Raw genomic sequence first — 13,639 nt, forward strand, 5'->3', positions numbered from 1 at the left:
CCTCCCACCATTTCTGACTTTCTAGAACAGCTCTGTATTAAGCCTCATTCAGACATCCATGTTTATTCACGTACGCAAAAAACACAGTACAAGTGTCATCATTGATTGGCGCAACTGAGACAGGAGTGGCCCCTGTGCAGGAACAGTTTAAGGGGCCACTGCAGTGGAAGAGCGCCTCACAGTGCCCAACTCCACCGGTTCTGGAGCTGGATGTGGCCCCCTGACCTCCTGGGCCTCTGTACGGCCGCAAAGGTTGCAGCTCCTCCCATAGATTACGATGTTTATCACAGGTGGCACACACTGGACTCCGATCTATCCGTGTACTGGCCAGGATTTCCAGGAACCCGTAGACTTGAATGTTGCTATTTTTCATCCATGACTCTGATAAGTAAAACCACGGACATGTGAAGAGCCCCACAGACTACAACAGGCAGCGTTCTACCACTGAAGACGTGAGACTGAGGATGGCAGGGATACCATAACAGAGACGGTCTAAATATTGCAGGGTTTGACTACACGTGCACCTGCACTTGTTGGATCTGCTTTGTCTTCCAGTTAACTGTACATATTTCACTTGCTATGTGGTTGCAAGAGTTAAACAGTTCTGTTTGTCTCCTAGAGCTCTCTGCCCTGAGTGATCTCAGCTGTTCTGAGTTCTCCACTCCCCTCTGGTATAAATGGTCACCTCTTAGCTTGAGTAGTTTCCACTGCTAGCTTGCTATGACCTGATTTGGAGCTGGAGGTGTGAGCTGAGGAAGAGAAGTCGTCTAGGAATTGTCTCTGGAGATGGAGGTTTGGATGTTTGTCTGGTGCCTTCCATTACTGTACCTCCTATTTGATTTGCCAAACCTTTTCCTTCCCCTTCCTGTAGTCTGGAACCATATTGAGTGATTACTGTTTCTTTTATGCTTGTCTGTTTCTCTTTATGTCTTTACATTAGGGCAGGACTAATGTTCCTGCCGCCAAACGCAGAAGTCAGGGTCACTCTCCAGGTAACACAGGGATAGGAACATGATTACCGCATGTGGTGAAAGAGCCTGTGTAGTGATGCTAAGGAGCTTGAGGCTGCGCAGGGCAAGTGTCAGTGGTGCCCCCTTTCTTCTTTGCCTAGTAGCACAGCTCCTGCGGAGCCGGGAGGCTGTGATTGCTGAGCTGTGAGACTGTGATTACGGAGCTCTGGAGGCAGAAGTGGCCCACTTATCTCTTGGGCTTCTGTGCGTACTGTTGTAGCTCCTCCTGATATTTCGTGTCTGGGACCCCCGCTATGGTCAGACACCCCCCCCCCCCCCCCACAATAATTATCTCTGTTCTGGGTTTTTTCGCAGAATATTTATTGAACACAAGACAGAAGACACAAGTTGTAAAGTTTTGTTGCTCTGCAGCCAATGTCACTGATTGGAGATGGTGGCCGGGTCCTGGCTCTTGTTCTCATGGTTTACTTGAGGTCCTGCAGGTACAGACAATCTCTTTAATATTAATCATATGGACATTGGGGTCCAGAGCTGCTGTACATTAACCTGAACGATGCATATAAGAAATCAATAGGAATGCTACTTTTTATGTAGAACTAGTGAAGGAAACGGACAACATGAACCAAGAGACCATATGTTAATTTCTACGGTGTAGTACTACCTCCGACCACACGGTGCACTCTAGAGGAGCAGCACACAGAACAGTCATCCAGGTCCAGTGGAGAGCATTACAGTGCCATCTATTGGTGAGAGTTATACTGCGACATCTGCTGGTCTCATATATCATCTTCCCTCTCCTAGTGTGTCCTCACCCACCCCCTGTAGACTGTGAGCCCTCGCGGGCAGGGTCCTCTCTCCTCCTGTATTCTCACCCACCCCCTGTAGACTGTGAGCCCTCGCGGGCAGGGTCCTCTCTCCTCCTGTACTTGTGTGTGCCTTGTATTGCTCATGTTTATTGTACTTGTCTATGTATGCCCCTTTTTTCACATGTAGAGTCCCATGGAATAAATGGTGCTATAACAATGAATAATAACAATAATTTTCATCCTCTGATATTTATCTTCACCAGTAAAAGTGATAATGGGTGAGGAGCGGAGATTGGAGAGCAGCTTCCCTGAATATTGCAATAAGCACAACTCTCACCATCATTCAGAAATTGGAAAGTGTTACCACGTACCGTGGGGTTCTGGTTATTGCATCATGGACGTTCAGGAGGAATCTCCGCACCATCTAAGGGAAGACGTAGAATCCATGTAATAATTGTTACAGTGTGAATCTATGAATGCTGGAGTCAGGGGACGATGTGCAATATACTGCTCCTCAAATATGAGGCACCTGCCATAGCGAACAATGAGAGATCACCGTACAGGGGCCCGGGGGTCCAAGCAAAGATAGTAAGGGACCCCCTAGTGTGACTGATAAGAACAGGCTGTAAGGTATGTGCACACGTCAGGATTTCTTGCAGAAATTTCCTGAAGAAAACCAGAAATTTTCTGCAAGAAAACCGCATTTTTTTTTTTGCGGTTTTTTTTCCCGTTTTTTTCGCGGTTTTTTTTAGTATTTTGCAAGCGAAATTAGCTTGCAGAATGCTAAACTGACTGACAGGTTGGTCACACAAACATACTGTTTGACAAGTGTGACCAACTTTTTACTATATGCAGCATCAATAGTAAAAGATAGAATGTTTAAAAATAATTAAGAAAATGTAAAAAAATGGTTATACTCACCCTCTGCAGACAGCCGATCTCCTTACCGGCGTCCGTTCCTATAGATGGTGTGTGTGTGCAGGACCTTCGGTGACGTTACGGTCACGTGAGCGGTCTCGCGACCAATCACAAGACCGCAACGTCATCGCAGGTCCTTCACACAGAGCATCTATAGGAACCGAAGAGAGAGCATGCAGCGCTGAGAGTCGGGAAGACTCCGGGGGCCATCAGAGGGTGAGTATATGACTATTTTTTATTTTAATTCTTTTTTTTTACCAATTATATGGTGCCCAGTCCGTGGAGGAGAGTCTCCTCTCCTCCACCCTGGGTACCAACCGCACATAATCTGCTTACTTCCCGCATGGTGTGCACAGCCCCGTGCGGGAAGTAAGCAGATCAATGCACTCCTAGGTGTGTGGAATCCCCGCAATTCCGCATTTTTAATGAACATGTTGCTTTTTTTTCTGCGATGCGATTTTTTCGCGGAAAAAAATGCAACATTTGCACAAGAAATGCGGAATACACTGTAAATAATAGGAGGCATATGGTAGCGTTTTTATCACGTTTTTATAGCGAAAAAACGCGAAAAATACTGAACATGTGCACGTGGCCTAAAGCATGAGATGTGATGGATGGTCAGTGGTGAACGTGGTATTAGGGAAAGTATCACCCCTATCTCCCAGGAAGCTTCTTACCATGACACCCTGGATCGACTCCTTATAGATGAGATAAATTACTCCCACCGGCATCTAAAGAAAACATAAAATCAGCTCTGGATTCAGATAAAAAGTCCAAAACCCGATAATATAAAATATCCTGAACATCGATGATTATATAAATGAGAGAGAAAAACATTAAACTTCCCCGAAGCGGCACAGAGATCAGACCACCACTCCCACATCAAAGGCGGCACGGGAGATCTGACCACCACTCCCACATCAAGGGCGGCACGGGAGATCTGACCACCACTCCCACATCAAGGGCGGCACGGGAGATCTGACCACCGCCCCCACATTAAGGGCGGCACGGGAGATCTGACCACCACTCCCACATCAAGGGCGGCACGGGAGATCTGACCACCACTCCCACATCAAGGGCGGCACGGGAGATCTGACCACCACTCCCACATCAAAGGCGGCACGGGAGATCTGACCACCACTCCCACATCAAGGGCGGCACGGGAGATCTGACCACCACTCCCACATCAAGGGCGGCACGGGAGATCTGACCACCACTCCCACATCAAGGGCGGCACGGGAGATCTGACCACCGCCCCCACATCAAGGGCGGCACGGGAGATCTGACCACCACTCCCACATCAAAGGCGGCACGGGAGATCTGACCACCACTCCCTTATCAAGGGCGGCACGGGAGATCTGACCACCACTCCCACATCAAGAGCGGCACGGGAGATCTGACCACCACTCCCACATCAAGGGCGGCATGGGAGATCTGACCACCGCCCCCACATCAAGGGTGGCACGGGAGATCTGACCACCACTCCCACATCAAGGGCGGCACGGGAGATCTGACCACCGCCCCCACATTAAGGGCGGTACACGAGATCTGACCACCACTCCCACATCAAGGGCGGCACGGGAGATCTGACCACCACTCCCACATCAAGGGCGGCACGGGAGATCTGACCACCACTCCCACATCAAGGGCGGCACGGGAGATCTGACCACCACTCCCACATCAAGGGCGGCACGGGAGATCTGACCACCGCCCCCACATCAAGGGCGGCACGGGAGATCTGACCACCACTCCCACATCAAGGGCGGCACGGGAGATCTGACCACCACTCCCACATCAAGGGCAGCACGGGAGATCTGACCACCACTCCCACATCAAGGGCGGCACGGGAGATCTGACCACCGCCCCCACATCAAGGGCGGCACGGGAGATCTGACCACCGCTCCCTTATCAAGGGCGGCATGGGAGATCTGACCACCGCCCCCACATCAAGGGCGGTACACGTGATCTGACCACCGCTCTCACATCAAGGGTGGCACGGGAGATCTGACCACCACTCCCACATCAAGGGCGGCACGGGAGATCTGACCACCGCCCCCACATCAAGGGCGGCACGGGAGATCTGACCACCACTCCCACATCAAGGGCGGCACGGGAGATCTGACCACCGCCCCCACATCAAGGGTGGCACGGGAGATCTGACCACCACTCCCACATCAAGGGCGGCACGGGAGATCTGACCACCGCCCCCACATCAAGGGCGGTACACGAGATCTGACCACAGCTGCCACATCAAGGGTGGCACAGGAGATCTGACCACCGCTCCCACATCAAGGGTGGCACAGGAGATCTGACCACAGCTGCCACATCAAGGGTGGCACGGGAGATCTGACCACCCCTCCCACATCAAGGGTGGCACAGGAGATCTGACCACAGCTGCCACATCAAGGGTGGCACGGGAGATCTGACCACAGCTGCCACATCAAGGGCGGCAGGTTCTGACAAAAGCATATCAGGGAAGCTGAAATCTTCATCCACTTCCAAGTCAGTAACAAGGGGCTCTATAGTGATTTGTTATAAAGCCTGCGACAGATTGGGTTGTCATGTTGTAAATTACTTGGATGAGACCGTACAATACGGAAAAATTAGGATCTGATAAATGGTGATATCAGTGTGTGAAAGGTCCTGCAGGGCTCTAGAGAGGATTCTCCTATTCCAGAGATGGATGGAGCACAAGTCCTTGTAAAATTGAGGTTTGGTGCAGGATTTTACAAACATAGAACACTTATTCTGTTGACTGCGTCCCTCTGTCTTTTTTTTTTGCTGGAATGGGGATGCTCTTCTGGAGTAAAGCACGTGACGTCTATTACTTACCATGACCCAGAAGATGACCGTATTGTAGAAACACAGAATGACTGACATCACCACCTGTAATGACACAAACCACATCTGCTGTCAGATAAAATCAGCTTTACATTCCACAAACGCAGTAATAATGGCCGCCCAGGTCACGGCCTCCAAATACTGAACGCTGATGAGCCGTGGAAGGTCCCGGCATGGCTGTAGTTCGGTGGACGGGTTTGTTGTCGGATTTTACCAAACGAAGCCTTGGACTTTTATTGCACATGGGGGGTTGTTGGTGTAGTAACTAGAAGTCCCCGCTATGCTATATGTTTCCTTATTACGCACCGCGACAACCTGTCCCGGGACATAGAAGGCCAGCTGCACGAGGTCCATCACCGTCTAAAGACAAACACAAGATGAGTCTCAACGCTTCACATTGCAGAAACCCATCAATGTTACAACTGCAGAAAGTACAAACTGTACAGGAGCCGCGAGGGAGCAAAGCATGCTGGTCTGACCGGAGAATGGTCTAGAGAGCGCCCTCCGGTGTGAATGATGAGAAGGAGCCAAAAAGCTGCTCTATAGACATCAGCCCCAAAGACTGAGAGGTGAGAAGAGGGTGGACACAATTATAGACCATCATCGGGGAGGACTACTTACTGGGACGCTCTGGTTCTTCCCACTTTTCTTTGAAGCTGTAGGTAAGAAACATAAATGAGACTGGTGACACAGGAGACATCTCCACCATGACAGTCCTCGAGAACCACTAGGCTCCAATTGTCCTGAGAGGAGTATCTGACCACAAATTAATAACTTATTAGAAACCTAAAAATATGATACACAACCGATATGTATGGAAAAAATATATAACATTTATTATCAAAATAATTAAATCAAAATATCTACATCACATGACTAATAAACCCAAAAAGGAAAAGCCACCAGGTGGCAAGAAGGTACAGGGTTCCACAAAAGGATATGGATTAGTAGGCTAGATTCACATTGCGTTAGGGCAATCCGTTTAGCGCTAGCGCTTGCGGATTGCGCTAACGCAATGTTTTTGTAGGGGCCGCATTTAGGGGTCGCGCTAACGTCCCCGCTCTCGCAGATCCCCGATCTGCGAGAGCGGGGAACGGACCTCGGGCGCGCCGCGGACGCTGCAAGCAGCGTCCGAGGCGCGCTACAAAAGAACAGCACATCGCTAGCGCGAGCCGAAAAAGGCACGCGCTAGTGATGCGCTACAGGCGAAATTTACATTGCTGTCAATGGGCGCGCTAACGGACCCGTTGCACGGCGTTAATTGCGACATTTTCGCCGTGCAACGCTGTCCGTTAGCGATCACCCACTAACGCAATGTGAACCTAGCCTTAAATACTCAGTAGAATAACTTAGACAAATACACAGAAACAATGATCTATTATTATAAAGAATATATAGTATAAATTGATGGATAAATAATACTAGCATTCTGTGTATCGCAAAGTCCACCAATGATTGTTGATCAATTTATACATCTTCACAAAACACTGCGAGTTAGGTATGACGAGGCTATTAATTAACAAAATATTAATACATACAAATGTGTTGCTGTACAAAAATAAATCATTAGTGCACGTATAGATTCCGATGGAAACTCAATAACAAGACATCTATAGCAATGAATAAAAGAGTTTAAGTAAACTTCCACTGCGGAGGAGAAAGTGAACGCAGCGCAATATTAGATTAAATCCAATAGGATGGACGAGAGAAAGTGGATCAATAGCAGTAGAAAATATACAAGGTGACAGTATTACTACTAAAGCACTAACGAGCCAGTGCATATCAGAGTGTCATTGTGCAGACAAGGAACTAATATGGTGTCGAAGAAGCACACACCCAAGTGCTGAGTCCACCTCGTCACAGCCAAGGCGAAACGGCTCTGTGCGGGTCCAGCACTTGGTATGTGCTTCTTCGGCTGAGTGTATTTAATGATCCATATCCTTTTGTGGAACCTTGTACCTTTTTGCCACCTGATGGCTTTTCCTCTTTGTGTTTATTAGTCATGAGATGAAGATATTTTGATTTAAGTATTTTGTTAATAAATGTTATATATTTTTCCATACATATTGGTTGTGTATCATATTTTTAGGTTTATAATGTTCAGTGGATACACGTCATTGTAATTATCTGTATTTTTTGTATATCCACAAATTAATAACAGCCAGACATGACTCCACTACCACTGCCTGATAGGAGGTCACTGATCTCTTCCTCCTCCATCAGACCAGATAGAGGGAACCTCCTGGAGCTTTAACCATGGTTCCCTCAGAGGAATCAGATAGCAGAGGCAGCACAGATTCTACCAGGCACTGCTGAGGATGTCATGGCTTCAGAGACATGGAGACACATGCACCCAGTTATTACCCTCTGAGCTTGTGCTGGGACTTCCTGATGGAATATGGGAGAGGGAGACACCTTTTCTGGAGATGCAAGATGTTATTTTCTGGAGTTTTTCTTGTAAACGTTCTGGTGAATTTTTATCTTCTCTACTTATGAGGAAAAAGCCAGTGGCCATTTGTCCAATGAGAGGCTGACCCTGGAGAATCTTCGTTCTGATCTCTGAAGAGCTGCTGTCCAGGTCGTCGGCCACCACAATCACGTTGTCCTTTCCTATAGAAATGAGGCAAGTTTTACAACGACAAAGTTGTCTGGACTGGGTTTCTATGGGGAAGAGACGCTTGGTTTGGGTTGTGGGGTTCAAACCAACTCCCCGTAAGATGGAATAGTGACATAGCTACTACGATTGAAGGGAGACAAATGTCAAAGATCAGGGAATCTCCAGCTCTGACCCATCATGTAGGAAATCTCCTGCTCTGATCCTTCATGTAGGGAATCTCCCACTCTGACCCCTCATATGGATAATCTCCCGCTCTGACCCTTCATGTAGGGAAACTCCCGCTATGACCCTTCATGTGGAGATTCTCCTGCTCTGACCCTTCATGTGGGGAATCTCCTGCTCTGACTCCTCAAGTGGAGAATCTCCCGATCTGACCCTTCATGTAGGAAATCTCCTGCTCTGACCCCTCATGTGGAGAATCTCCTGCTCTGACTCCTCAAGTGGAGAATCTCCCGATCTGACCCTTCATGTAGGAAATCTTCTGCTCTGACCCCTCATGTGGAGAATCTCCTGCTCTGACCCTTCATGTAGGGAATCTCGCGTTCTGACCCTTCATGTGGAGACTCTCCTGCTCTGACCCTTCATGTGGAGAATCTCCTGCTCTGACCCTTCATGTAGGGAATCTCCTGCTCTGACTCCTCAAATGGAGAATCTCCCGATCTGATTTCGTATATGGAGAAACTCCTGCTCTGACCCCTCATGTGTAGACTCTCCCGCTCTGACCCCTCATACACGGAATCTCCCACTCTGACCCTTCATGTGGAGATTCTCCTGCTCTGACCCTTCATGTGGGGAATCTCCTGCTCTGACTCCTCAAGTGGAGAATCTCCCGATCTGACCCTTCATGTAGGAAATCTCCTGCTCTGACCCCTCATGTGGAGAATCTCCTGCTCTGACCCTTCATGTAGGGAATCTCCTGCTCTGACTCCTCAAGTGGAGAATCTCCCGATCTGATTTCGTTTATGGAGAAACTCCTGCTCTGACCCCTCATGTGTAGACTCTCCCGCTCTGACCCCTCATACACGGAATCTCCCACTCTGACCCTTCATGTGGAGGTTCTCCCGCTCTGACCCCTCATGTAGGGAATCTCCCGCTATGACCCCTCATGTGGAGATTCTCCCGCTCTGACCCCTCATGTAGGGAATCTCACGCTCTGACCCTTCATGTGGAGATTCTCCCGCTCTGACCCCTCATGTAGGGAATCTCACTCTCTGACCTTTCATGTGGAGATTCTCCCGCTCTCACCCCTCATGTAGGGAATCTCACGCTCTGACCCTTCATGTGGAAATTCTTCCACTTAAACCTCTCATGTAGGGAAACTCCCGCTATGACCCTTCATGTGGAGAATCTCCTGCTCTGACCCTTCATGTGGAGAATCTCCTGCTCTGATCCCTCTTGTATGGAATCTCCCACTCTGACCCTTCATCTGGAGATTCTCCTGCTCTGACCCCTCATGTGGAGAATCTCCTTCTCTGACCCCTCATGTAGGGAATCTTCCGCTCTGACCCCTAATGTAGGGAAACTCCCGCTATGACCCTTCATGTGGAGATTCTCCTGCTCTGACCCCTCATGTATGGAGTCTCCCGCTCTGACCCCTCATGTAAAGAATCTCCCACTCTGACCCTTCATTTATGGATTCTCTCTCTCTGACCCTACCTGCAAGGAATCTCCCTCTTGGGGAAATGTTGCTGATTGAGGGAGAGTTAGGGGGTTGTCGCTGATTTTCTTACCTAATTTTATGGACAAATCAGTGATTTCCTCATCGTACAGTGAGTCGGTAACGTTGGTAATGTTCAGTCTGCCGCGATTCTTCGAGTGATACAAGATGGCACAGTCACAGCGGGAAACCTCCTCACTGAACTTGCAGAGGCCATCATTGGTGATAGTGAAGCTCCGCACCTTCCTGACTGAGTCCTCTGCCAACAGGGCATCTCTGAGGAAACTGAAGCTGCTGTCACCCTCCCGGGAGAAGATCCCGACGACTCGCTGCATCATTGACGTGTCCTAGAGAACAAAGTAAAATAAAACATTTCTCCTCTGTCCGCTCTTTCCTCTGTCCACCTCTCCTCTACCACTCTCTCCTAAGCCCTCATTCTTAGGAGAGCCCTCATTCTCCTCTGCCACCTCTCATCTGCCCACCTGTCCTCAAACCCCCTCTCCCCATTGATTATTCATTTTGCCTTCAGCCCTCTCTCTACTCTGTACCTCTCCAATTGCTGTATGTGAATGCTTTCCAAAGGAAAAATAATAAAAAAAACACCTCGCCTTTGTTGCTCTCTCTACTGCACGCCTCTTGATCTTACCTTGTCTCCTCTGCTCTCTCTCCACTCTACCCCCTCTCTTTGGACCCTTTCTTCTCTGACCCTCTCTCCTCTGACCCTCTCTCCTTTACTCTTATCCTCTGTCCCATTCTCTGCCCTCCTTAGTCAGCTGTCTTATTAATGGCCCTCTCCCCTTCTCCTATTTCTTCTGCCCACTCCTCTGCCCCACTTCTGCTTGCAACTCAACTTTGACCTCTTTCTCTTCTGTCCAATTTACCCTGTTCCGCTTTAATCTACCCCTCAAACCTTTACCTTTTCCTCTCTGAAATCCAGTTTTCTACCCCTCGCTCCTCTGTCTCTGTCATCTGCCCCTCTGCTCTACACCTTCTACTCTGTCCCCATAATTCTTCTCATCACTTTTCTCTCTATACCTCCCTCCTGTTGCCCTTTCTCATCTGACCATCTTATCTGCCCCCTCTGTCTTCTGCTCCTCTCTCCGATACTTCCTTCTTCTCTGCTCCTCTGTTCTGCCCTCTCTCACCTCGGCCCCCTCTCCACCCACCCTGCTGTCTCTTCTCATCTCCTCTCCCTGCCCCTCTCTCTTCTGCTTCATCCATTCTTCTCTGCTCTCCTCCCCATTGTCCTCTCTTTTCCTTTGCCCTCTGCTCCAGGGCCTCCCCTCACCTCCTCTGCCCTCCACTCTTGGCCTCCTCTCTGTCCTCTGCTCGCAGCCTCCTCTCTCCTCACCTTTTTCCCTCTTCTTTTCTTGTTTCTAAAGGAAAATGAAAATGAAAGTGTTTATTGCACAGACGAACTTTACTCCAGAGACAATACTCTGACCCCCATCATCATCACTGACAATAACTCTCTCACTATTTAAAGAGGCAAAGCAACTCAATATCACTCCTTCTGTATACAATCTATTACTCCCTGTTATCAGCCATTACTGGGGGAGGTGACTGTAGGACAGGACACTACAAATCTATTACTCCCTGTTATCAGCAATTACCGGGGTAGGAGACTGTAGGACAGGAGACTACAGTCTATTACTCCCTGTTATCAGCCATTACCGGGGGAGGAGTCTGTAGGACAGGTGCCCTGTTGTGAATTTGGATTCTGGGCTCCCCCGGTGGCCGCTTGTGGAATTGGACTTGTCATCCTCTTTCCTGTTTCACCTGATTCCATCAGTAGTGGGTGTCGCTATTTAAGCTCATTTCTCTGGTGGTTTCTTGCCGGTCAACAATGTTATCTGATGCCTCTCAGTGCTTGTTCCTGCTTCTAGACTACTACTAGATAAGTTGGACTTTTGTCCATGTTTTGTTTTGCCTATTTGTTCCAGTTCACAGCTGAAGTTTTGTTACTGTGTCTGGAAAGCTCTCGTTGATCAGGGATTGCTACTCTGGCGTTATGAGTTAATGCCAGAGTTTAAGGTAATCTCTGGATGGTGTTTTGTTAGTGTTTTTCTGCTGACCATGAAAGTATACTATCTGTCTTCTGCTATCTAGTAAGCGGACCTCAAATTTGCTAAGACTATTTTCCTGCTGCGTTTGTTGTTTCATCTGAACTCACCGTCATTATATGTGGGGGGCTACTGTCTTCTTTGAATATTTCTCTAGAGGTGAGCCAGGTCTTATATTTCCCTCTGCTAGCTATTTAGGTCTTAGGCCAGAGCTGGGCATCTAGCGATAAATAGGAAATGCTACCTGGCTATTTCTAGTTGCGCGGCAGGCTTAGTTCATGGTCAGTATAGTTCCATCTTCCGAGAGCTTGTCCCTCTATAGGCTTGCTATGATCTCTGCCTGCAGAGATCATGACAGTTTGACCGGCCCGATAAAGTGTTAAAGACCCAGGTTGAGAAAGGAGAGTTATAAGAAGTCTGCTGGAATTTTTTTTTTTTTTTTTTTCCTCCAGTCTGCCTTGCTGCAGTCTTTTTTCTCTCTCTCCTCCTAATCTCTTATGCTCTGTGTGCACCTGACAATAATGGATCTCCAGAGTGTAACTGCGGGTTTGAATAATCTCATCACGAAAGTACAAAATTTACAAGATTTTGTGGTACATGCTCCGGTATCTGAGCCGAGAATTCCTTTGCCGGAGTTCTTCACAGGGAATAGAGCTAGCTTCCAGAATTTCCGAAATAATTGTAAGCTTTATTTGTCCCTGAAGTCTCGTTCAGCTGGAGACCCTGCTCAGCAGGTTAGGATTGTGATTTCCTTGCTCAGGGGTGACCCTCAAGATTGGGCCTTCTCATTGCCAGCAGGGGATCCTGCGTTACGCGATGTGGATGCGTTTTTTCTGGCCTTGGGCTTGCTTTATGAGGAACCTCATTTGGAACTTCAGGCAGAAAAAACTTTGATGGCACTATCTCAGGGGCAAGACGAAGCTGAAGTTTTCTGCCAAAAATTCCGTAAATGGTCTGTGCTTACTCAGTGGAATGAGTGCGCTTTGGCGGCAACTTTCAGAGAAGGTCTCTCTGATGCCGTTAAGGATGTTATGGTGGGGTTCCCTTTGCCTGCAGGTCTGAATGAGTCCATGACAATGGCTATTCAGATTGATAGGCGTCTGCGGGAGCGCAAACCTGTGCACCATCTGGCGGTGTCTATGGAAAAGACGCCAGAAAGTATGCAGTGTGATAGAATTCTGTCCAGGAGCGAGCGACAGAATTTTAGACGGAAGAATGGATTGTGTTTCTATTGTGGGGATTCTACTCATGTTATATCAGCATGCTCTAGGCGTACAAAGAAGCTTGATAAGTCTGTTTCCATTGGCACCATTCAGTCTAAGTTTATTTTGTCTGTAACCCTGATTTGCTCTTTGTCATCCATTGCCACGGACGCCTATGTTGACTCTGGCGCCGCTCTGAGTCTTATGGATTGGTCCTTTGCCAATCGTTGTGGTTTTAATTTAGAGCCTTTGGAGACTCTTATTCCTCTGAAGGGGATTGACTCCACCCCATTGGCTAATAATAAACCACAATACTGGACACAAGTAACCATGCGTATCAATCCGGATCACCAGGAGATTATTCGTTTCCTGGTGCTGTATAATTTACATGACGATTTGGTACTGGGATTGCCATGGTTGCAGTCTCACAACCCAGTCTTGGACTGGAGAGCAATGTCTGTGTTGAGCTGGGGATGTAAGGGTATTCATGGGGACGTACCTTTGGTTTCTATTTCGTCGTCCATTCCCTCTGAAGTCCCTGAGTTCCTCTCTGATTATCAAGAC

At 48.3% G+C, this 13,639-nt stretch overlaps 1 protein-coding gene across 1 annotated transcript; it reads right to left on the reverse strand.

Moving 5' to 3' along the window:
- Positions 1-1,313: 1,313 nt before the first annotated feature.
- On the reverse strand, positions 1,314-10,939 carry LOC143784142 (uncharacterized). Its single transcript, XM_077272012.1, has 9 exons — positions 10,875-10,939; positions 9,884-10,157; positions 7,901-8,146; positions 6,158-6,192; positions 5,843-5,896; positions 5,528-5,581; positions 3,373-3,426; positions 2,149-2,201; positions 1,314-1,447 (listed from the first exon to the last, which is right to left on the reverse strand). Exons 1-9 carry the CDS (start codon positions 10,875-10,877, stop codon positions 1,429-1,431), a joined length of 792 nt encoding a protein of 263 aa, XP_077128127.1. The 5' UTR covers positions 10,878-10,939; the 3' UTR covers positions 1,314-1,428.
- Between the last annotated feature and the right edge of the window lie 2,700 nt (positions 10,940-13,639).

Source organism: Ranitomeya variabilis, chromosome 7 (assembly GCF_051348905.1).
Source record: "Ranitomeya variabilis isolate aRanVar5 chromosome 7, aRanVar5.hap1, whole genome shotgun sequence".
In the NCBI taxonomy this organism is placed as follows: domain Eukaryota; kingdom Metazoa; phylum Chordata; class Amphibia; order Anura; family Dendrobatidae; genus Ranitomeya; species Ranitomeya variabilis.